The sequence below is a fragment of the Mustelus asterias genome, unplaced genomic scaffold (genome assembly GCF_964213995.1).
Source record: "Mustelus asterias unplaced genomic scaffold, sMusAst1.hap1.1 HAP1_SCAFFOLD_331, whole genome shotgun sequence".
NCBI lineage: Eukaryota > Metazoa > Chordata > Chondrichthyes > Carcharhiniformes > Triakidae > Mustelus > Mustelus asterias.
The window spans coordinates 173,226-197,989 of record NW_027590293.1 but is presented as its reverse complement, the minus strand read 5'-3'; the positions used below and the strand labels follow the sequence as shown (position 1 = coordinate 197,989).

At 45.4% G+C, this 24,764-nt stretch overlaps 2 protein-coding genes across 2 annotated transcripts in view; one reads left to right on the top strand and one right to left on the bottom strand.

Annotated features, from left to right (window-relative positions):
* Nucleotides 1-24,764, top strand: part of LOC144486394 (uncharacterized) — a 159,061-nt gene that overhangs the window by 30,529 nt on the left and 103,768 nt on the right. The window contains 1 exon segment of the mRNA XM_078204430.1: nucleotides 10,105-10,450. Within this exon segment, the coding sequence (XP_078060556.1) occupies nucleotides 10,105-10,450 (346 nt within the window).
* LOC144486390 (uncharacterized) lies at nucleotides 18,297-24,562 on the bottom strand. The gene is made up of 3 exons (XM_078204427.1): nucleotides 24,388-24,562; nucleotides 23,068-23,256; nucleotides 18,297-19,225 (listed from the first exon to the last, which is right to left on the bottom strand). The coding sequence occupies exons 1-3, from the start codon at nucleotides 24,560-24,562 to the stop codon at nucleotides 18,531-18,533; spliced, it is 1,059 nt and encodes a 352-aa protein (XP_078060553.1). The 3' UTR covers nucleotides 18,297-18,530.

Sequence of the window (24,764 nt, the reverse complement as noted above, 5' to 3'; positions counted from 1 at the left end):
TGTTCACTGTTTTATATTCGGGTCTGGGGGGGTAATGTTCACTGTTTTATGTTCAGGTCTGGGGGGGATAATGTTCATTGTTTTATATTCGGGTCTGGGGGGGATAATGTTCACTGTTTTATATTCGGGTCTGGGAGATAATGTTCACTGTTTTGTATTCGGGTCTGGGGGATAATGTTCACTGTTTTATGTTCAGGTCTGGGGGGGATAATGTTCATTGTTTTATATTCGGGTCTGGGGGGGATAATGTTCATTGTTTTATATTCAGGTCTGGGGGATAATGTTCACTGTTTTATGTTCAGGTCTGGGGGATAATGTTCACTGCTTTATATTCGGGTCTGGGGGGGAATAATGTTCACTGCTTTATATTCGGGTCTGGGAGATAATGTTCACTGTTTTATATTCGGGTCTGGGGGGGATAATGTTCACTGTCTGGGGTTTGTGAGCTCGGGTTGATTCTGCCGACGGTGCATTCTCAGTTGTCAGAGCTCTCATTGAAAGCCCTAATTTCCAGTCAGTGACTGAGTTGTCTCTGATGGGAAGGAGAATCAGAGTTGGGGTAATGTGCTTCATGGACAGTGATGGGTTGGAGTGAGTATAAAATAAACCCAGACTACACCAGGTAATTGTGAGAACATTAAAACCATCACAAAAAATCATAGCACCATGTTGGAAAACAGAATACTTTGGCTCAATCTTTGATCAATTTTGTTTGATTCAATATTTTGAGTGGCTTGTTGAATTGCTGGTTATTTTCTAACAGCAGCTCAGCACCATCATTTTGACCATAAACCCGGCCCTGGTGACTGCTGCATTTTTCCAGCACCTTCTGTTTTAATTTTATGTGGAACCTTAATATCTGCTTAGTTTGCGGACGACACAAAGGTAGGTGGATTTGCGGATAGCAATGAGGACCATCAGAGGATACAGCACGATATAGATCAGTTGGAGACTTGGGCGGAGAGATGGCAGATGGAGTTTAATCCGGACAAATATGAGGTAATATATTTTGGAAGGTCTAATACAGATAGGAAATATACAGTAAATGGCAGAACCCATCGGAGTATTGACAGGCAAAGGGATCTGGGTGTACAGGTACACAGGGGTCACTGAAAGTGGCAAGGCAGGTGGAAAAGGTCGTCAAGAAGACATACGACATGCTTGCCTTCATCAGCCGGGGTATTGATTTTAAAAATTGGCAAGTCATGTTGCAGCTTTATAGAACCTTAGTTGGGCTGCACTTGGAATATAGTGTTCAATTCTGGTCACCACACTTCCAGAAGGATGTGGAGGCTTTGCAGAGGGTACAGAAAAGATTGACCAGGATGTTGCCTGGTATGGAGGGCATTAGCTATGAGGAGAGGTTGGAAAAACTTAGTTTGTTCTCACTGGAGCGACGGAGGTTGAGGGGAGACAAACAAAGAACAAAGAACAGTACAGCACAGGAAACAGGCCCTTCGGCCCTCCAAGCCTGTGCTGCTCCTTGGTCCAACTAGACCAATCGTTTGTATCCCTCCATTCCCAGGCTGCTCATGTGACGATCCAGGTAAGTCTTAAACGATGTCAGCGTGCCTGCCTCCACCAACCTACTTGGCAGCGCATTCCAGGCCCCCACCACCCTCTGTGTAAAAAACTTCCCTCTGATATCTGAGTTATACTTCGCCCCTCTCACCTTGAGCCCGTGACCTCTCGTGATCGTCACCTCCGACCTGGGAAAAAGCTTCCCACTGTTCACCCTATCTATCCCCTTCATAATATTGTATACCTCTATTAGATCTCCCCTCATTCTCCGTCTTTCCAGGGAGAACAACCCCAGTTTACCCAATCTCTCCTCATAGCTAAGACCCTCCATACCAGGCAACATCCTGGTAAACCTTCTCTGCACTCTCTCTCACGCCTCCACGTCCTTCTGGTAGTGCGGCGACCAGAACTGGATGCAGTACTCCAAATGTGGCCTAACCAGCGTTCTATACAGCTGCATCATCAGACTCCAGCTTTTATACTCTATACCCCATCCTATAAAGGCAAGCATACCATATGCCTTCTTCACCACCTTCTCCACCTGTGTTGCCACCTTCAAGGATTTGTGGACTTGCACACCTCGGTCCCTCTGTGTTTCTATACTCCTGATGACTCTGCCATTTATTGTATAACTCCTCCCTACATTATTTCTTCCAAAATGCATCACTTCGCATTTATCCGGATTAAACTCCATCTGCCACCTCTCTGCCCAATTTTCTAGCCTATCTATATCCTGCTGTATTGCCCAACAATGCTCTTCGCTATCCGCAAGTCCAGCCATCTTCATGTCATCCGCAAACTTGCTGATGACACCAGTTACACCTTCTTCCAAATCATTTATATATATCACAAATAGCAGAGGCCCCAATACAGAGCCCTGCAGAACACCACTGGTCACAGACCTCCAGCTGGCAAAAGACCCTTCCACCACTACCCTCTGTCTCCTATGGCCAATCATGATGTGGAGATGCCGGGAGATGTCCGCAGCAAACTACCCAGCCTTCAGGAGAACAGTGACCATGACACCACACAACCCTGCCACAGCAACCTCTGCAAGACGTGCCGGATCATCGACACAGATGCCATCATCTCACGTGAGAACACCATCTACCAGGTACACGGTACATACTCTTGCAACTCGGCCAACGTTGTCTACCTGATACGCTGCAGGAAAGGATGTCCCGAGGCATGGTACATTGGGGAAACCGTGCAGACACCACGACAATGGATGAATGAACACCGCCCGACAATCACCAGGCAAGACTGTTCTCTTCCTGTGGGGGAGCACTTCAGCAGTCACGGGCATTCAGCCTTGGATCTTCAGGTAAGCGTTCTCCAAGGCGGCCTTCACGACACACGACAGCGCAGAGTCGCTGAGCAGAAACTGATAGCCAAGTTCCGCACATGAGGACGGCCTAAACCGGGATGTTGGATTTATGTTACATTATCAGTAACCCCCACAGCTTGCCTCCTGATCTTACTAGCTGTTCTGTCTGGAGACAATACACATCTCTTTAACCTGTGTTTAATGTTCCCTCCACCCATATTATCTGTACCTTTAAGACTTGGCTGGCTGTAGAGATTTGCATTCTAATTAGTATTCTGTAACTTGATGTTGTGTCTCTGTGCACTGTTGGAGAACAGATTTTCACTCCATCTGACGAAGGGGCAGCGCTCCGAAAGCTTATGGTATTTGCTACCAAATAAACCTGTTGGACTTTAACCTGGTGTTGTGAGACTTCTTACTGTCCTATGGCCAAGCCAGTTCTCCACCCATCTAGCCACTTCTCCTTGTATCCCATGAGCCTTCACCTTCTTAACCAACCTGCCATGTGGGACTTTGTCAAATGAGACCTGATAGAAGTCTACAAGATTATGAGAGGCATGGACAGAGTGGATAGTCAGAAAAAGTTTCCCAGAGTGGAAGAGTCAATTACTAGGAGGAATAGGTTTAAGGTGCGAGGGGTAAAGTTTAAAAGAGATGCACGAGGCAGATTTTTTACACAGAGAGTGGTGGGTGCCTGGAACTCATTGTCGGGGGAGGTAGTGGAAGCGGATACGGTCGTGACTTTTAAGGGGTGTCTTGACAAGTACATGAATGAGATGGGAATAGAGGGGTATGGTCCCCGGAAGGGTAGAGGGTTTTAGTTAAATCCGGCAGCATGGTCAGTGCAGGCTTGGAGGGCCGAAGGGCCTGTTGCTGTGCTGTAATTTTCTTTGTTCTTAGCACACAGGCCAATTTATCTTTCTAGGGGCGTGTGTCTGAGAGGTATGCAACTGGAAAACATTTTCCATTCACCTGCTGCATTGCTGCAGTATATAGATATTGTTCTCACTCTTCCAGCAGGGCTGTGGGATTATTTGGATAGATCTTAAAGACAGCCCGACTGGGCAGGATGAGCCAAATGGTTTCCATCTGCGATGTATCATTGTATAAAACAGAACATTCAGCATCAGGAGAAAGAAAGTGAAAGAAACAGTCTCTGTGGGATTTACCCAGTAAGAAGTCTCACAACACGGTAGCACAGTGGGGCGGCACGGTAGCACAGTGGTTAGCACTGCTGCTTCACAGCTCTAGGGTCCCGGGTTCGATTCCCGGCTTGGGTCACTGTCTGTGTGGAGTTTGCACATTCTCCTCGTGTCTGCGTGGGTTCCCTCCGGGTGCTCCAGTTTCCTCCCACAGTCTAAAGATGTGTGGGTTAGGTTGATTGGCCAGGTTAAAAATTGCCCCTTAGAGTCCTGAGATGCGTAGGTTAGAGGGATTAGTGGGTAAATATGTGGGGGTAGGGCCTGGGTGGGATTGTGGTCGGTGTAGACTCGATGGGCCGAATGGCCTCCTTCTGCACTGTAGGGTTTCTATGATTCTATAACACCAGGTTAAAGTCCAACAGGTTTATTTGGTAGCAAATACCATAAGCTTTCGGAGCGCTGCCCCTTCGTCAGATTCGGATTTACCCAACCAGTGTAAGTCCCTTCAGGGGAGCAGAGAGGCAAACCAGTGGGAAAACTTTTTAAAACTCGGGGTATTCCCACAGGAGAGCACTGGTTTAAATCAATTTTAGAAGTAGAGAATGTCAGCGCACAAATTCCGAGGAATGCATTTTTAAAAATTAATTGATCTTAATTGCACAAGATAATTTTCTATTATCGTCTTTGACAATGACGCCGTTAATTCCCAGGTGCCCCTGCGGGTGTGAAAGTGTCCTATTCATTCCACAGGAGCCTATTGCGCAGGCGCAGTGTTATATCTGGAGCGTGCGCGGAGTTCAGCTCGGAGTCGGCACATTTTTTAGCGGGTGAGTCGGTCGGGCTGCGGGAGAAATGGAGCCGGGAGTCGGGGGAGGGAGGGAGCTATGGCTTCACAAACATCCGCTGTAGGCCGCACGGCCCGAATAAGACCCTGCAGGTCCCGGGTTTACAGCTCCCAGACTTTTATCCCGGGAACAGGCCCCGGGTATCGGCTGCCATCTTGTTTCAGCGGGGAAGGAGAGCGCATGCGCTGCTGTCTGTGGCGGGTCACAATGGGCGTGGTTTCAGGGGCTGGTTCAGAACCTCTGTCTTCAGAGGGACAATAGGGAGCAGGGCGCATGCGCAGCTATCCAAGAACATCGGAATAAGAATTAGGAACAGGAGCCAGTCATTCGGCCCATCGAGCCTGCTGCATCATTCAATAAGATCATGTCTACTTTGCTCCCCCCACCCCGTCCATACCCGTGACTTTCTTGTGGATCAAAACCTCAGCTTTGAATATATTCAATGACCTGCCTCCAGTCCTCACTGGTGAAGACAGAGTTCCAAAGATCAACAACCCGCTGAGAGAAAAGATCTATCTTCATCTTAAATTTGAGATCCGTTTTTTTACTTGATTTCCACACCAGAGGAAACATCCTCTCAGCATCTACCTTGTCAAGCGCCTTATATCATATGAATCATAGAATCCCTACAGTGCAGAAGGAGGCCATTTGGCCCATCGAGTCTGTACAGACCACAATCCCACCCAGGCCCCATCCCCACAACCCCATGCATTTACCCTGCTAATCCCCCTGACACTAGGGTCAATTTAGCATGACCAATCCACCGAACCCGCACCTCTTTGGACTGTGGGAGGAAACCAGAGCACCCGGAGGAAACCCACGCAGACATGGGGAGAATGTGCAAACTCCATACAGACCAAAGACCGGAATTCAACCTGGGACCCTGGCGCTGTGAGGCAGCAGTGCTAGCCACCGTGCCGCCCTTAAATTCCCAGATGTTTCATGAAGATTACTTCTCAGTCTTCTAAACTCCAAAGAGTACAGGCCCAAGCTGCTCAACCTGAAAGATAAAACCCCTCATTTCAGGAATCAACCAACTGGATCTTCTCTGAACTGCCTCCACTGCAATTTTGTCCCAGCTGAAGTAATTCTGTGCCAGGTTAAAGGAGGAGTGAATGTTTTGAATTTCTGTCTGGACAGATGCTGATGGATTTTGGAAACTCCTTTTACAGGGGGTTAGAAGGGAAAGATTTACTCACAGCAAACTCTGAACAAAAGAAATGTTTGTCTGTCTTGAATTTCTAACCTTGAATTATATCTATCACTTTCCTCATTTACAGGGGGAAGATTTGAAGATTGCAACATTTTTCCCGGACACCAATCTCGCTGAGATCTTTGCAGATGTAGACTTCAGCAGATTTAAAATGTTGAAAACAGTGAAATGGTTTTGGGGTGAGTGTTACTGAGCATTAAGTTAAATTTAGAGCATGCTCTGATTCCATGGATCTTGGGCTACTGTGACTCCTTTACCATGGATGGGCAGGCAATGGTGCAGTGATAGTGTTATTGGATTAGTAATACAGGGATCCAGGGCAATGCACTGTGAACCCTGGGTTCGAATCTCACAATGGCAGATGTTGAAATTTGAATTCAGTAAAAATCTAGAATTAGAAGTCCATTGAATACAATTGTTGTAAAAATCCAACCAATTTAATAATGTCCTTTAAAGAAGGAAATCTACCACATCCCCCAGCAATGCAAGCCACTCAGTTCAAGGGCAATGAGTTGTGGGCAATAGATGCTGATGCAGCCAGCACAGAGAGTCACAGAGCAATACAGCACGGAAACAGGCCCTGAACCCCAACTGATCCATGCCAACCATGGTGCCCTCCCAGCTAGTCCCAATTGCCCATGTTTGGCTCATATCCCTCTAATCCTTTCCAATTCATGTACTTATGCTTTTTAAATGTTTAAACCTGCTGTTTGAACCTGCCTCAACCACTTTCTCTGGCAGCTCATTCCATGTACACATCACCCTCTGCATGAAGAAGTTGCCCCTCGGGTCCCTTTTAATCTTTCCCCTCTCATCTTAAATCTATGCCCTCTAGTTTTCAATTCCCCCACCCTGGCAAAAAGACAATGTGGGTTCATCCTATCTATGCCCCCCATGATTTAATATATCTCAATATAGTTACCCCACATTCTCCTACGTTCGAAGGAATAAACCCTAGCCTGTCCAACCTCTCATGATCACTCAGACCCATTAGTCCCGGCAACATCCTCATAAATCTTCTTTGCACTCTTTCCAGTTTATCAATGTCTTTCCTATAACAGGGTTACAAAAACTGTACACAATACTCCAAGTGCAGCCTCACCAACGACTCATACAACTATAACATAATGTCCCAACTCCTATACTCAGTGCTCTGACTGATGAAGGCCAGTGTGCTAAATGTCTTCTTCACCATTCTGTCTACCTGTGACATCACTTTCAACGAACGATATACTTGTACTCCTGGGTTCCTCTGTTCCTCAACACTCCCCAGGGCCTTACCATTCACTGTACAAGTCCTACCCTGGTTTGACTTTCCAAAATGCAACACTCACACTTAAGACCATAAGACATAGGAGCAGAATTAGGCCACTCGGCCCATCGAGTCTGCTCCGCCATTCAATCATGGCTGATATTTTTCTCACCCCATTCTCCTGCCTTTTTCCCATCACCCCTGATCCCCTTATTAATCAAGAACCTATCTATCTCTGTCTTAAAGACAGTCAATGACCCGGCCTCCACAGCCTTCTGCGGCAAAGAGTTCCACAAATTCACCACTCTCTGGCTGAAGAAATTCCTCCTTATCTCTGTTTTAAAGGATTGTCCCTTTAGCCTGAGGTTGTGCCTCTGTACTCTGTATTATCTGTACTGAAATCCATTTGCCAATCATCGGCCCACTTCCCTAACCGATCAACTGATCAAGATCTCCCTGTAATTTTTGATAACCTTCTTCACTATCAGCGATACCTCCTAATTTAGTATCGTCTGCAAACTTGCTAACCACGCTTTTTATGAATTTTTAAACGGCCATCCATTTCTCTGTTTCACCTCTGCCCTCCCTGATCAGCTCTCTGCCATTGTCTACCTTCCTCTGCCTCTAATAATGGGTGTATTTTAACTATTATTTCCGCAAGCTATGTCTTGATGAGGTTTTTACCACTTCACAACTCTGTTCACTGCTGATTTGCCAGCTTAGTCTTACAATGTTCAGGAATTGTTTCTCTTCCACTGGAAATCATTTCCCTTCCACTTCTGAGCTTATATTGACCAATAAAATCAGATACATTTTTATTCCCTGTAATTCATTCTGCCCACCCTGAAACGTTAATCTTCTTTCTGTCTAAAAGGATGGTCTCTTTCCAAATGTTCACAGTTAAAGGGCAGGAGATGGCTGACATTTAAGGGGACGGTAAATTAATACAGGACAGAGATATGTCTCGTGTTATTATATGGTACCCAGATTAGATAAATTATTTATGTTTCTGTAATATATATTTATTATTATTTCTTGCATTGTAATATAATGCTGCAGCGATGTTATACATTTCCAGTCATAAAGTCATTACAGCACAGAAGGAATCCATTTGGTAACTCGATTCCATGCTGACTCTGTATAACATTCCACTCCCATTCCCACTCTATATCCCATTCTCCTGAAAGTTTATTTCCTTCAAGTGCCCATCCACTTTCATTTGTAAATAGAATCCATAGATATGGGTGGAGATTTACAACTTTTTGGGAATGAAATAGGAAAGAATGTTCCATGGAAACTAGAATTGTCTGCTCTGAATTTCTATCCTATACTGACTGTGATGACTTTTGCAAACTCATTTCACAGGATTTTGAACGAGGAATCACAGGCAAAAATTTCAACTGTCACATCTAGACAGAGTCATATTCCTTGGGATCTGAATATCTTGTAATATGGAACTGTAGCTACGTTATATATTTCCAAACATCTCTTCCCTCAGAGGGTTGTTAGTCTTTTGGATTTCTCTTCCACAGGGATCAGTGGAGGCTGAGGATCATTGAATATATTCCAGGTAGACAGATCTTTGACTGACAAGGGTGTCAAGGGTTATGGGGAACAGACAAGAAGATGGAGCAAAAGCTAAGATGTGGGGGGATTTCTTCACTCAAGGATGTGGGAAAGCTTTGGAATTCTCAACCCCTGAGGACAGTGAAAGCTCAGTCATCAACTATTTTCAAGAGAGAGATTGATTGGTTTCTAGATATTGAAGATATCAAGGGATATGGGTTTAGTGTGGGGAGAATGATGCTGAGGGAGATGAACAAATTATCTAATTGAATAGTTTAAAAGGCTCGATGGGCCAAATGGCCGACTGCAGCTCCTATTTGTTATGGTCTCTGTGTCCAGGACAGGAAGCAGTGAGCATGGATCTGTCAATCAGCCTCAATCAGCACCTTCAGGAGAATTGGGAGGATGAATATTAGATACAGCAGAGTGAGAATGGAGGGAGAGTGTGTGGGATGGAGATTCACAGCTTTTGAGGAATGGGAGAGGAAAGAATGTTCCATAGAAACTAGAATTGTCTGTTCTGAATTTCTATCCTGCACTGACACTGATGACTTTTGTAAACTCGTTTTACAGGATATTGAAAGAGGAATCACAGACTGAAATCTCAAACGTCAGGTCTAGATCTGACAGAGTCATATTCCTTGGGAGCTGAATATCATCGGATTTTGAATCAAGGAGAAATGATTGTCCGGTCTGTTGATTTGAAAAGATTTCAAACATCAGTGTGACTGGAAAAGCAGCAACACACTGCCACACTCGAGTGAGAGTGTTCCAGCGCACTGACTAAAGAGCTTCAACCAGTTCCACAGCCTGAATAAATATCACATCATTCACAGCAGGGAGAGACTGTACCCGTGTTCTGTGTGTGGACGAGGCTTCAACTGATTGTCCACCCAAGAGAGAGGCAAGGACACCTGCATCATGGAGAAACCATGGAAATGTGGGGACTGTGGGAAGAGATACAGATACCCGTCTGAGCTGGAAGTTCATCGGCGCAACCACACTGGCGAGAGACCATTCATGTGCTCTCAGTGTGGGGAGGGATTCACTCGGTTATCCAGCCTGCAGTTACACCAGCGAGTCCACACTGAGGAGAGACTGTTCACGTGTTCTCAGTGTGGGAAGGGATTCACTCGGTCATCTGACCGGTGGGCACACGAACGCGTTCACACTGGGGAGAGGCCATTCAGCTGCTCTCAGTGTGGGAAGGGATTCTGTGATTCATCCAACCTGCTGAGACACAAGCGAGTTCACACTGGGGAAAAACCATTCACCTGCTCTCAGTGTGGGAAGGGATTCACTCGGTCATCTCACCTGCGGAGACACCAGCGAGTTCACACTGGGGAGAGGCCGTTCACCTGCTCTCAGTGTGGGAAGGGATTCACTCAGTCAACCAACCTGCGGACACACCAGCGAGTTCACACTGGGGAGAGGCCGTTCACCTGCTCTCAGTGTGGGAAGGGATTCACTCAGTCAACCCACCTGCGGATACACCAGCGAGTTCACACTGGGGAGAGGCCGTTCACCTGCTCTCAGTGTGGGAAGGGATTCAGAGTTTCATCCCAGCTGCTGAGACACCAACAAGTTCACGAGTGATTCCAGGGGTTGGATTCTGCTGTTGTTGTTTCTGCTCTCAATTACATCCAGGACTGCATTTTGTTCATTCTCACAGTTGGTCAATGGGGAGGGTCGGAGGGTTTCTTTCTGCTGGACTGGCCGGTCTCATGACTTTGCCTCCAGTGGGCTGATGCTCTTTGAGTCTTGTTGCGAATACCTAGTTTCAGATTTCACACTGATCACAGAATGACATGGTGTTAGGAAGTTATAGAGGTTTACAACATGGAAACAGGCCCTTCGGCCCAACTTGTCTATGCCGCTCAGTTTTTACCACTGAGCAAGTCCCAATTGCCAGTATTTGGCCCATATCCCTCTGTACCCGTCTTACCATGTAACTGTCTAAATGCTTTTGAAAAGACAGTATTGTACCCGCCTCTACTACTGCCTCTGGCAACTCATTCCAGACACTCACCACGACCTGAGTGAAAAACTGCCCCTCTGGACCCTTTTGTATCTCTCTCCTCTCACTTTAAACCTAAAACTAAGAGCAAGAAATGTATCGATAAAATGATTAGAGAATAGAGCCAACGTTTTGAGTCTGGATGACACTTCATAAGAGCTGTTATGAAGGGTCATCCAGTATCAAAACATTGGCTCCATTCTTCACAGATGCTGTCAGACCCGCTGAGATTTTCCAGCATTTTCTGTTTTTGTTTCAGATTCCAGCATCCGCAGTATTTTACTTATCTGATAATTTGATTCGGTCTGATTGGAATCCCCACGACCCTCCCACAAAACAGAGGGAGTGGTGGCAAAGGGAGAAAAAGGATAAGGATGATAAAGTCTGGGTTCTGATTCTCCGAGCCCATGTAGAATAAACAAAACCAGTGAACCAGTTTATAAAGAACAGAAGTTACCCATCCCTAACAAAAACTGATCAAATAAAAATAATTAGGTTGAGGAAGAGAACAAAAGAATAGATTAAGTTTAAAATCAACTTTATTTTGTTGTTGGAGAAGTTTTTAAAAATTATGTAAAGTGATGTAATTGTGTGCCAAGTGTTTTCTGTTCACTCCCCACCCCTTTAGATTCTGTAGAAAAGTTAACCCTTTCAGCAGACAGTTCATTTAGTCATAGAGGTTTCCAGCTTGGAAACGGGCCCTTCTGCCCCAACTTGTCCATGCCGCCCCTTTTTTAACCCCTGTGCTAGTCCCAATTGCCCACGTTTGGCCCATATCCCTCGACACCCATCTTACCCATGTAACTGTCTAAACGCTTTTTAAAAGACAAAATTGTACCCAGCTCTCCTACTACCTCTGGCAGCTTGTTCCAGACACTCACCACCCTCTGTGTGAAACAAATGCCCCTCTGGATCCTTCTGTGTCTCTCCCCTCTCACCTTAAACCTATGCCCTCTAGTTTTAGACTCCCCTACCTTTGGGAAAAGATGTTGACTATCTAGCTGATCTATGCCCCTCATTATTTTATAGACCTCTATAAGATCACCCCTCAGCCTCCTACATTCCAGGGAAAAAAGTCCCAGTCTATCCAGCCTCTCTTTATAACTCAAACCACCAAGTCCCGGTAGCATCCCAGTAAATCTTTTCTGCACTCTTTCTGGTTTAATAATATGCTTTCTATAATAGGGTGACCAGAACTGTACACAGTATTCCAAGTGTGGCCTTACCAATGTCTTGTACAACTTCAACAAGACGTCCCAACTCCTGTATTCAATGTTCTGACCAACATGCAGAATGCCTTCTTCACCACTCTGTCCACCTGCAACTCCATTTTCAAGGAGCTATGAACCTGTACCCCTAGATCTCTGTTCTGTAACTCTCCCCAACACCCTACCATTAACTGAGTAAGTCCTGCCCTGGTTCGATCGCCCAAAATGTATCACCTCGCATTTATCTGAATTAAACTCCATCTGCCATTTGTCAGTCCACTGGCCCCTCATTATTTTATAGACCTCTATAAGTTCACCCCTCAGCCTCCTACATTCCAGGGAAAAAAGTCCCAGTCTATCCAGCCTCTCTTTATAACTCAAACCATCAAGTCCCGGTAGCATCCTAGTAAATCTTTTCTGCACTCTTTCCAGTTTAATAATATGCTTTCTATAATAGGGTGACCAGAACTGTACACAGTATTCCAAGTGTGGCCTTACCTATGTCTTGTACAACTTCAACAAGACGTCCCAACAAGATCATGCTACACAGATCTTGCTACAAGACAGAGTTGAGGAGGAACTTCTTCTCCCAGAGGGTGGTAAATCTCTGGAATTCTCTGCCCACTGAGGTGGTGGAGGCTACCTCGCTGAATATGTTTAAAGCGCGGATGGATGGATTCCTGATCGGTAAGGGAATTAAGGGTTATGGGGATCAGGCGGGTAAGTGGTACTGATCCACGTCAGATCAGCCATGATCTTATTGAATGGCGGGGCAGGCTCGAGGGGCTAGATGGCCGACTCCTGCTCCTATTTCTTATGTTCTTATGTTCTAATCCTAGATAACCTTCTTCACTGTCCACGATACCACCAACCTTGGTGTCATCTGAAAACTTACTAACCATGCCTCCTACATTCTCATCCAAATCATTAATATAAATGACAAATAACAGTGGACCCAGCACCGATCCTTGAGGCACACCGCTGGTCACAGGCTCCAGTTTGAAAAACAACCTTCTACAACCACCCTCTGTCTTCTGTCATCAAGCCAGTTTTGTATCCATTTGGCGAACTCACCCTGGATTCCATTAGATTTAACCTTAAGCAACAATCTACCATGTGGTACCTTGTCAAAGGCCTTGCTAAAGTCCATGTAGACAGCATCACCTGTACTGCCCTCATCTACCTTCTTGGTTACCCCTTCAAAAAACTCAATCAAATTTGTGAGACATGATTTTCCACTCACAAAGCCATGCTGACTGTCCCTAATCAGTCCTTGTGTCTCCAAATGCCTGTAGATCCTGTCTCTCAAATACCTTCTGACAACTTACAGATGTGAATCACACCGGCCTGTAGTTCCCAGGCTTTTCCCTGCAGCCCTTTTTAAACAAAGGCTCAACATTTGCCACCCTCCAATCTTTAGGCACCTCACCCGTGACTATCGATGATTCAAATATCTCTGCTAGGAGACCTGCAATTTCCTCCCTAGCCTCCCACAGTGTACTGGGATACACTTCATCAGGTCCCGGGGATTTATCTACCTTGATGCGCTTTATGACTTCCAGCACCTCCTTCCCTGTTATAAGTACACTCCTCAAGACATCACTTTATTTCCCCAAGTTCCCTAACATCCATGCTTTTCTCAACAATAAATAATGATGAAAAATATTCATTTATGATCTCATCATCTCTTGTGGATCCGCACATAGATGACCTTGTTGATCCTTAAGAGGCCCTACTCTCTACCTAGTTACTCTTTGGCACTTTATGTATTTATAGAACCTCTTTGGATTATCCTTTGCCTTATCTGCCAAAACAATCTCGTGTCCCCTTTTTGTCCTCCTGATTTCTCTCTTAATTCTACTCCTACACCCTCTATACTCTTCAAGGGATCCACTTGATCCCAGCTGCCTATGCATGTCATGTGCCTCCTTCTTCTTGACCAGGACCTCAATATCTCGAGTCATCCAGGGTTCCCGACTTCTACCAGCCTTGCCCATCACTCTAAGAGCAATGTGCTTACCCTGAACCCTGGTTAAAACACTTTTGAAAGCCTCCCACTTACCAGACGTCCCTTTGCCTTCCCACAGACTCTCCCAGTTAACTGTCGAAAGTTCCTGCCTGATACCATCAACATTGGCCTTGCCCTAATTTAGAATTTTAACTTTTGGACCTGACCAATCATTTTCCATAGGTATCTTAAAACTAATGGAATTATGGTCACTGGTCCCAAAGTGATCCCTCACTCACACTTCTATCACCTGCCCTTCCTTATTTCCCAAGAGGAGGTGAAGTTTTGCCCCTATCTAGTCGGGCCATCCACATACTGAATGAGAAATTCCTCCTGAATACACTCAACAAATTTCTCCCCATCCAAGCCTCTAATACTATGGCTGTCCCAGTCAATGTTGGGAAAGTTAAAATCCCCGACTATTACCACCCTATTTTTCTTGGAACTATCTGTAATCTCCTTACATATTTGCTCCTCAATTTTCCACCGACTATTTGGGGGCCTATAGTACAACCCTATCAAAGTGATTTCCCCCTTCTTATTTCTCAGTTCACCCCTTTTGACTCAGTAGGCGAACCCTTGGATATATCCCCTCTCAGTACTGCCGTGATGTTTTCCTGAATCAAAAGTGCAACTCCCCCTCCTTTCTTTCCTCCTGTTCTATCTTTCCTATGGCATCTTGTTTTTAACTTGTTTTTAAATCACCCAGAAACTCGTGTCTATTTTAGTTTATAATTGTGGATTTATTGGAGCCAGTTAAATGTGGAAATTTTAAGCATACCCTGGAGGAATTTGGAATAACTGAGAATTTTATATTGTTGTCACCTCAACCCCAGATAAAGAACAAAGAGTTTGCAGCTGGTAACGTGTTTGGGATTTTAAATCAACAAAGATGTTGCCGATAAAATCAGGCCTTGGAAGTTGGCTGAAAAAGGGTTAAGTTATAATGAAGGATCTTGTATCTTATTTTAATCAAGGAGTTGTGAGCTTGTAGTGCTCTGTCGCTTTAAGAAGCTATCGCTGCGAGAGAGAATGCTGAGGATTCATTGTTTGAAATTTACGAGCTGTGAGAATCTGTGTTTTGTTTGTTTTATGTGGATGTTTGTAGATGTGTTTTATTATTGTTTTGGGCTACATTTGTTCAGGTTTATCTTTCTGGAGAATTAACCTTATCTTGAGTCTTTAATTAAAGGCATTTTTGGGAGTTTAAAACAGGATCACAAGAACGCTTAAGTAATTAATTTTGGTTATTGTTGTTGTAAGACGATATTTGTGGGTTGAACGCTTTAAGCTTTGAGGTTTTCTGTCTGTGATTTAAATCAAACAGATTTTTAAAAAGGAAGTGTAATTAATAAAGCTTTTTTTTCAAAAGTTATGAACTTGGAGCCATATTTACTGGACAGAGACAGGATTCCAGGATATTTCACTAAACATGCGGGAATTTTAATCCGGATACAATTCACTCATGAGAATGAGAGTTTTAATTTGTAATGGTTATTTAAAATTTGGGACATGTGAAACGACTCTGACCAATCCTGTGTTGGATTGATCTTGGGTTAAACTTCCTGTCAGGTCCAAAGACACAATTAACACAATGAAAAGGAAAATTCTGGAATTGGATACTGAAGAAAAGAGTTTAAAAGGAGAGATTATTAAATAGAAATGATTCCCAGACCGTGTGGTCGTTAGGTTGGAACAAAGGAAGAGTGCTGACATCCATTTGAGAACTTTTAATCCACCCCTTTTCAAACTCAGTCTACGTACAAAGAAAACCCCAAGGATGGTTGATAAGGGGGTCTGGAAAACATCATGATGGGGGCACCTATCTGTTCACGAGATGATCACAAAGCCCCATGATGTCCAAATACTAATTTCATTGGACCTTTCTGTAATGTGTGTAATCTATCACCATTCTGATTGGATTGTGTCCAGCTGGGATGGGTTGAGTAACTGGATAAGAATTGATGATATTCTTTGTTGGGTGGAGTTACACATGGTCAGTCCCTGTGGCTTCTCCCCGCTGGCATAACTCAATAAACTGTTTGTTGATTGAATCAGGTTTAAGTGTTGAATGATTCTTCTGAGTTCATTCCCCCCAACACACTGGGTACATTACCACTTCATCCTCGGGAGTGGCCTAATAGGCCGTGGTCCAGACTACATGTGGCCCTTGGGGGGCCTTTCATGAATCACATGTGTTTGCTTGTTGTAGATGCGCATTCAAAATGCTTGGAAGCACAGATCATGAGTAATATTACAGGGCAATTAGGACTAGTTTAGTGGTAAAAACTGGGCGGCATGGACAAGTTGGGCCGAAGGGCCTGTTTCCATGCTGTAAACCTCTATGACTCTAACTACCTTTTTTGTGGCCTGAAGTTCCCACAATTGGAAAGCAGCCAGATTAGTTAAATAGACAGCATTAATTGTGAGACAGTTAAATAATAAATGATTCATTAATATATATGTTATAAAGGCTGGAAATGTAAATTTGAACACAAGTTTATAACTTTTAGAATTACAAACACATTAAGAATGGTTAAAATGCTGTGGGAATTATCAGATGTTCCCTTCTCATGCTGACAGAATAAAGAAAGATGAAAGGACTTGTTAACCTTGACTGGAGGGAATGAATCGGCTCCTGTTCAAGATGTCTCAACATTGAATGACTGATGTGAACCAATTATTGGTTGACACTCAGGCTACCCCAAGCTAAGAGATATCGTTTGAGAGAAAGAATTGTCTTAAAATTAAGACAATGTGCGCAATTAGCTAAAAACCAAACCAATGTCATTATTGACAAGTTATAGACCAATTGGCTCATTCCCAACAATTAGCTGAGGATGGCTTTCTACATTTTGAAAGTATAAAAAGGGGGATTCGAGAAACCAATTTGGTAGAAGTTTTTAAAAGTTAACTTTGTTTATATAGTTTGTTTATTAGTGTCACACATAGACTTACATTAACATTGCAATGAAGTTACTCTGAAAATTCCCCTGGCGCCTGTTCGGGTAAACTGAGGGAGAATTTAGCATGGCCAATGTACCCAACCAGCACGTCTTTTCGACTGTGGGAGGAAACTGGAGCACCCGGAGGAAACCTGCACTTTACTGTTCAAAAATCTATCTATCCTTGCCTTAAAAACATTCAATGAGGTAGCCTCAACTGCTTCACTGGGCAGGGAATTCCACAGATTCACAACCCTTTCTGTGAAGAAGTTCCTCCTCAACTCAGTCCTAAATCTGCTTCCCTTATTTTGAGGCTGTGTCTCCTAGTTGTAGGTTAGGGGGATGAGCAGGGTAAATACTTGGGGTTATGGGACAGGTCTGGATAGGATTGCCCTGTGTGTCAGGGGGAATATATGAGGTTACAAGGATAAGGCCTGTGTGGGATTGTTATCAGTGCAGACTTGATGGGCCAAATGGCCCCCTTCTGCACTGAAAGGATTCTATGATTTCAGAGAATTGTGAAATTGGAGATTACTGAGTTAGAGAGGGATAAGGTCATGGAGGAATTTGAAAATAAGGATGTGAATTTTAAAATTGAAACATGACTTGACTTAAAGCCGATGTAGGCTTTATGGATGAATAGGATTTGGATGAATAGGATTTGGATGAATAGGATTTGGATGAATAGGATTTGGTGTGAGAAAGCAGACAGGCGGCAGAGTTTTGGAATATCTCACATTTCTATGTGGGGAGTGGGGTGAATGTGAGAGGCTGCTCAGAAATATATTGGAATCATCAAGACTAAAGGTAACAGATGGAGTGGTGTGGAGACTGTGGACATTTTGTAGATTGAAATATTTGGTATTAGTGATGGGATGGATATGTGGTCAGAAACTCATCCTGTTGTTAAATCTGACACCAAGGCCCGAATTTTTCATCCGTTGGGCACACTCACACGGGAGTGCCTGGAAACGGGTGTAATCAGCCCTGGAAATCGGCCCCGGAAAGTGATCTCATGCTGGCTGGCTGATTAACGGGCAGTCAGTGTGAAACGTGCACTGGGAAAGGCTCAGTGCTGCCGGGGAGGGAGGGAAGGGGACGGGGAGGGAGGGAAGGGGACGGGCACTGAGGAAAACGAGGGTGCTCTTGGCATTTCCAATACGCTCCCTCAGGGGGACAGCTGCTGCGGAGCCTGTCTCTCAGCTACAGCCCTGTAAAAAATAAACTGCGATGGAGCTCCTCACAGTGGGGGTGAGGATGGAGGAGATGGGGAGAGGGAGAGAACCCTTCAAAAGGAATTAACTTCTGTTAGCAGTATTTAAAAGACGCAAGACACTGTGTTTAACACAAAGCTGATTTATTTGACTCTTATCCAGAATATTTACACCTATAACCGGCCTGGTGTTTATTAATATCAGCAGGACCAGACTCCAGTGAATGATATTCAGACCTGCAGGTGATTAACAGCAAAACCCAATCATTGTCATTACTTGTGAACTCGCTGGTGTCTCAGCAGATGGGATGACTGAGTGAATCCCCTCCCACACACAGAGCAGGAGAACGGTTTCTCCCCGGTGTGAATGCGCCGGTGTTTCAGCAGACTGGATGAATCACTGAATCCCTTCCCACACTCCGAGCAGCCGAGCGGCCTCTCCCCAGTGTGAATACTCTGGTATACAGTGAGCTGAGATGATTTCCTGAATCCAGTCCCCCAACGAGAGCATCTGAACGGTCTCTCGTCAGTGTGAATACGTTGATGGGTCACCAGTTCCCCAGAACTTTTAAAGCACTTCCCACAATCCAGGCATTTAAATGGTCTCTCGTCAGAGTGAACCCGTTGATGGGATGTTAGTTCCACAGAACTTTTAAAGCACTTCTCACAGTTCAGGCATTTAAAAGGTCTCTCATCAGTGTGAACTCGCTGATGTTTCAGTAGGTGAGATGGCTGAGTGAATCCCTTCCCACACACAGAGCAGGTAAATGGTTTCTCCCCAGTGTGGATTCGCTGGTGTTTCAGCAGATCAGATAACTGAATGAATCCATTCCCACAATCGGAGCAGGTAAATGATCTCTCTCCAGTGTGAATTCGCTGATGTGTCATCAGGTGGGCTGACTGAGTGAATCCCTTCCAACACACAGAGCAGGTGAATGGCCTTTCCCCAGTGTGACCACGTTGGTGTCCTAACAGATTGGATAACTGAGTGAATCCCTTCCCACACTCAGAACATGTGAATGGTCTCTCCCCATTGTGATCTCGCTAGTGTTTTAGCAGACTGGATGACTGAGTGAATCCCTTCCCACACTGAGGGCAGGTGAACGGTCTCTCCCCAGTGTGACTGCGTCGATGAGTTTCCAGGTCAGATGGATAACTAAACGCTTTCCCACAATCCCCACATTTCCACAGCTTCTCCCCAGTGTGACTGTGCTTGTGTCTCGACAGGCCAGATGATCGACTGAAGCCTTGTCCACACACACAACACGTGTATGGTTTCTCCTCACTGTGAACAGTGCTTTTTCCTTCCATGTTTAATATTCAATGATATTCAAGTTACGATAAATGATACACCTCTGTCAGCTCCTGGTGTGATGTTTGGTTTCAGTTTCCTGACTGTAAATCCTCCTCTTCTAAAACCCTGTGAAATTGATTTAAAACAAAAAAACAGGAGTGAGAGAGAACCCACAAAAACACAAAGGCAGCTTGTGAAATTGAGCTGAATGAATCTGGTAATTTGTCTGATACTAATGAACAGTGCTGGATTATCATAAAAACCCAACTGATTCACTAATGTCCATCAGGGAAAGGAACCTACCACCCAGTCTGGGTCTGTACAGACTCAGGCCTCTACTTAAGGAGAGTACAAGACAGTGGGAGAGAATGGGGAGTAATGCAAGAGGTGAGGTTGTGGGGGGGTGGGGGAGGTGCTGGTGATGGCAGGAGGAGAGGGATTTTACACATCTATAACTCAGCTGGAGCTTTGACAGAATCTCCCAAACCCTCAACTTCCACCACCTGAAAGAACCAGGATCACAAGTGTGAATGAACACCTCTAAATTCACCTTCAAGTCTCACACACTGGGGGATTTTCACAGTAACTTCATCGCAGTGTTAATATAAACCTACTCGTGACATGAATAAATAAACTTTTTTAAAAAGCGTTAAACACACTGTCCTGACTTGTCTGCCATCCAGTGCTGGATGAACAGATATTTTATATATTGGGAAGACTGAAGCCACTGGTTTCAGTCTTTGCTACAAACTTCACTCCCCAGCCACCGACTCCATCTCTCTCCCTGATAATTGTCCGAGGCTGAACATGATTGTTCACAGCCATGGTGACATGTTTCACCTCAGGAATTAGGAGTCGGCCATTCGGTCCGTCAGGTCTTTCACTTCAGTCACTGTTTCAAGTCTGGATGACCCTTCTCCAAACAGTCATTCAGACTCGGAACGTTGGCTCTGTTCTCTCTCCAAAGATGCTGTCAGACATGCTGAGATTTTCCAGCACTTTCTGTTTTTTGTTAAACATTCACTTGATTGCAGTTTGCTGTGGGTAAATCCTCCCCTTCTAACCCATGTAAAATAAGTTTCCAAAACCCATCACTCTCAGTCCAGGATAGAAATTCACAACATTGTGTCTGCCTGCTTTCCGGCTCAGGATTACTTAAGCTGGGACACATTTTCATTGGAAGCAGATGAGAAAATGTTCACTAGGCTGACTCCTGTGATGAGGGGGTTTGGCTTCTGAGGAAAGGTGGAACAGGTTGGGTCTTTACCCATTGGAATTCAGAAGAATGAGAGGTGATCTTGGTGAAGCATATTAGATCCTGGGGGAGCTTGACCGGGTAGATTCTGAGAGGATGTTTCCCCTCATGGGGTAATATCGAATTATGAAACAGTTAAAAAATAAGAGGTCTCTCAGTTTACACCATGAGGAGAAACATATTCTCTATGAAGATCATTAGTCTTTGGAAATCCCTTCGCCAGTAAGTAGGAGGCTTGGTCATTGAATACATTTCAGGCTGTGTTAAGTTGATAAGATATTGGAGCAGAATGAGGGCATTTGGCCCATCGAGTCTGCTCCGCTGATATGCTCCTCATTCCCATTTTCCTGCCTACTCCCTATAACCAGTTAAAAATCTGTCTAACTCCTCCTTAAATTTACTCACTGTCCCAGCATCCACCACACTTCGGGGCAGCGAATTCCAGATTCACAACCCTTTGGGAGAAGTAGTTTCTCCTCAACTCTGTTTTACGTTTGCTGCCCCTTATCCTAAGACTATGACCTCTCGTCCTCGAATGCCCCACAAGAGGAAGCATCCACTCCACGTCTACTTTCATCATCTTGTGTACCTCGATTTGATCTCCCCTCATTCTTCTAAATTCCAGAGAGTATAGGCCTATCTCTCTTCATACGACAAACCCTTCATCTCTGGAATCAATCTAGTGAACCTCCTCTGAACTGCCTCCAATGCCACTACACCTTTCCTCAAATAAAGGGACCAAAACTATGCACAATACTCCAGGTGTGGCCTCACCAATGCCTTGTATAGTTCCTTACATTTATATTCTAATCCTTTAGCTATAAATGCCAACATTCCATTCACTTTCTTTACAATCTGCTGTACCTGCATGCTGGCTTCCTGTGACGGGTGAACGAGGACACCCAGATCCTTCTGCACTGGAGCACCCCGAAGTCGCTCCCCATTTAGATAATAAATCGCCTTCCCAACACTCCAGCCCAGGCAACATGCTGGTGACTCTCCTCTGTACCCTTTCTCGTGCAATCACATCCTTCCTATCGTGTTCCTCAGTGTTCCTCTGTCTGTCTGATTCTGTCAGTTGATGTTTCTGAGATTCACCTTGGGACACTCTCCTACATTAAAGGTCTGATATAAATCAAAGTTATTTTTAAATCACATTGTAACAGACTGGGGAAGTCAGGATTAAAACAATATCTGGGTAAATGGAGTTTGGTCACAGGGCGGCACGGTAGCACAGTGGTTAGCACTGCTGCTTCACAGCTCCAGGGTTCCGGGTTCGATTCCCGGCTCGGGTCACTGTCTGTGTGGAGTTTGCACATTCTCCTCGTGTCTGCGTGGGTTTCCTCCGGGTGCTCCGGTTTCCTCCCACAGTCCAAAGATGTGCGGGTTAGGTTGATTGGCCAGGTTAAAAATTGCCCCTTCGAGTCCTGGGATGTGTAGGTTAGAGGGATTAGCGGGTAAATATGTGGGGGTAGGGCCTGGGTGGGATTGTGGTCGGTGCAGACTCGATGGGCCGAATGGCCTCCTTCTGCACTGTAGGGTTTCTATGATTCTATGAGATCAGCCGTGACCCCAGTCAATAAGAGAACAGGCTCGAGGGGGATAAATGATTTCCTCCTGTTCCCAATAAACTTGGGCTCAAACACCAGCTGATGAATGGAAAGTGATGGGAGAACTGGGGGGGAAGACACTTCACCAGAAACCAGCACTGGGGCAGAGTTAAAGAGTAGGACAGTCCTGTGGACAGACTACTCAGGAAATGGAATAGGTTGTTCAGCCCTTCAAGTCTGCTCTGTTATTCAATTAGACCCTGGTTGATCCATTAGTCTATCTGAACTTGAACAAATACCTGAATTGTTAACTCAAGCTGGTTACAGCAGTTATTAACAGCAGCAGAAACACACCATAGCTATCAGAATGCACATGGGTCAGTGCAGGATGTGATTACCTGTTCAATAACTGGGGAATCTTGTGAACTCGCTGGTGTCTCATTAGGTTTTGTGACTGTTTGAATCCCTTCCCACACACGGAGCAGGTGAATGGCCTCTCCCCGGTGTGAACTCGCTGGTGTGTCAGGAGATCAGATGAGTTAGTGAATCCCTTCCCACACACGGAGCAGGTGAAAGGCCTTTCCCCAGTGTGAGCACGCTTGTGTTTCAGCAGGTGAGATGAACTGCTGAATCCCTTCATACACACAGAGCAGGTGAATGGCCGCTCCCCAGTGTGAAGTCGCTGGTGAGTGCGAAGGTTGAACATTCGACTAAAACTCTTCCCACACGCGGTGCAGATGAACAGACTCTTCCCAGTGTGATTGCGCTGATGTGCTTCCAGCTGGGATGGAGAACTGAATTCCTTCCCACAGTCCCCACATTCCCATGGGTTCTCTATGGTGTAGATGTCCTTGTGTTTCTCCAGGTTGGATGATTTAATGTGTGTATATTTCAAATATCCTGTCAAAGGAGTTTAGAAACATCACTATCAATACAAGATCGAAATTCAGAACAGACATTTCTACTTTCTGTGGAACATCGTTTCCTCACTTGTTCCTGTGCAGCAGTAAATCCTCATCCTGAACACTTTCCCTCCTCCCTGTCCTGCAGCCAACTCCCACACTGACCAACCAGCTCATATTTCAATGGATTGTCCCGTGTTTGAGTCCAGTGTGCCAGGCTGCATGGTATATGGGTGCTGTTTCACCCATAAGATAGATGTGTGCAGCACCCTCTTCCAGCTGTTCTGGCTGCCAACCAGCCCATGTCCACCCTCGCAGTTCCAGCAGCACCGCGCACAATACTGCTCACCTGCTCTAACAGACTCATGAAGGATGTCCTTTCGTTTTCTCTGAGAGAGTTGGTCAGCCTGGCAAACCCAGTGTGAAATATCTTCACAAATCTTTTCTCCCACCCTCTATTCTGGATGGGTTCAGTTCTCTTTTGAATAGAGTGAAAATAAAATCAATTATTTTCTCTGCTGATCACTGCAGGGAGCTGCAGCTTTTTACTGGGGGTGTTGGGGCCTCCAGCGGGTGTTTGTGAATCCTCCCCGCCCACCTCCCAGGGTTTCCTTCCTTCCCAGAGATCAGAGTCCTCATTGATTTGAGGCCAAAGTGTAACCTCTTATTTATTGTCCCCCTCCCCCATCCTCTGATGTGAACCATCCTCCAGTGGCTGAGCCAGGATGGGGCCGTTAACCTGGGCCTGTTCCCGGGAGGGAGGGAAGGAGAAGCCCCGCAGCTGCAAACCAGGGAGCTGACAATGATTCTGAAGGTTTGCGGATCCTCGCAGCCACCGCCTAACGCTGACTCCGCTTCTCCGGGACAAAGGATTCTCGCTCCCGAGGCGAACAAAGGAATTGCGCATGCTCCACATTCAAACCGAGTGTCCGGCCTCATCAGCCGGAGCGGACTGCGCATGTGCCAGATCACAATGCCCCGGGGAGGGTGATTGACTGCAGCTCTGGACCAATAGGAGGAGGGGGGCGGGTCTGAAGGACCGCGGGGGGCTGGTCCTCCGACCAATCAACATGAAAGAGGGGCTCCGACTGAAGCATTGCGGGCAATGGCGACGGCGAATACTTCTTACCTCGGATCCGTAATTTGTAATCGGAAAATCGCCGACCGGTAGGTACGATGGAACCGGCGAGTGGACGGGAAGGCTTCGTAAACAGATTGTGCGGATCTGTAAACTGCCCCCAAAATTCTCCGGTTACCCCATTTGCATCGAGCGGGTCAAAGATCCCTGAGATCGGCCCACGCATTAACGACCTCCATCTTTATTGGGGGCAATATGCGGCAGTGCGCATGGGTGATCGCCATCTTTGTAGGGGGCAATATTGTCAATGAGTGGGAGGGGCTTGTTCTCCATTGTTCAGAATACCGGAACACCAAACCCAGGGACCACTTACACTGAGACATCAAATCCAGGGACCACTTACACCGAGATACCAAATCCATGAGATC

Excerpts from the sequence above, each read along its gene's own strand:
- LOC144486390 (XM_078204427.1), bottom strand. The coding sequence starts at position 24,562 with ATGCGTGGGCCGATCTCAGGGATCTTTGACCCGCTCGATGCAAATGGG. Across the intron at positions 23,257-24,387 it reads TTACAAATTACGGATCCGAG|GATATTTGAAATATACACAC; the intron begins GTAAGAAGTATT and ends CTCCTTTGACAG. Across the intron at positions 19,226-23,067 it reads CGCGTGTGGGAAGAGTTTTA|GACACCAACGTGGTCACACT; the intron begins GTCGAATGTTCA and ends CCAATCTGTTAG.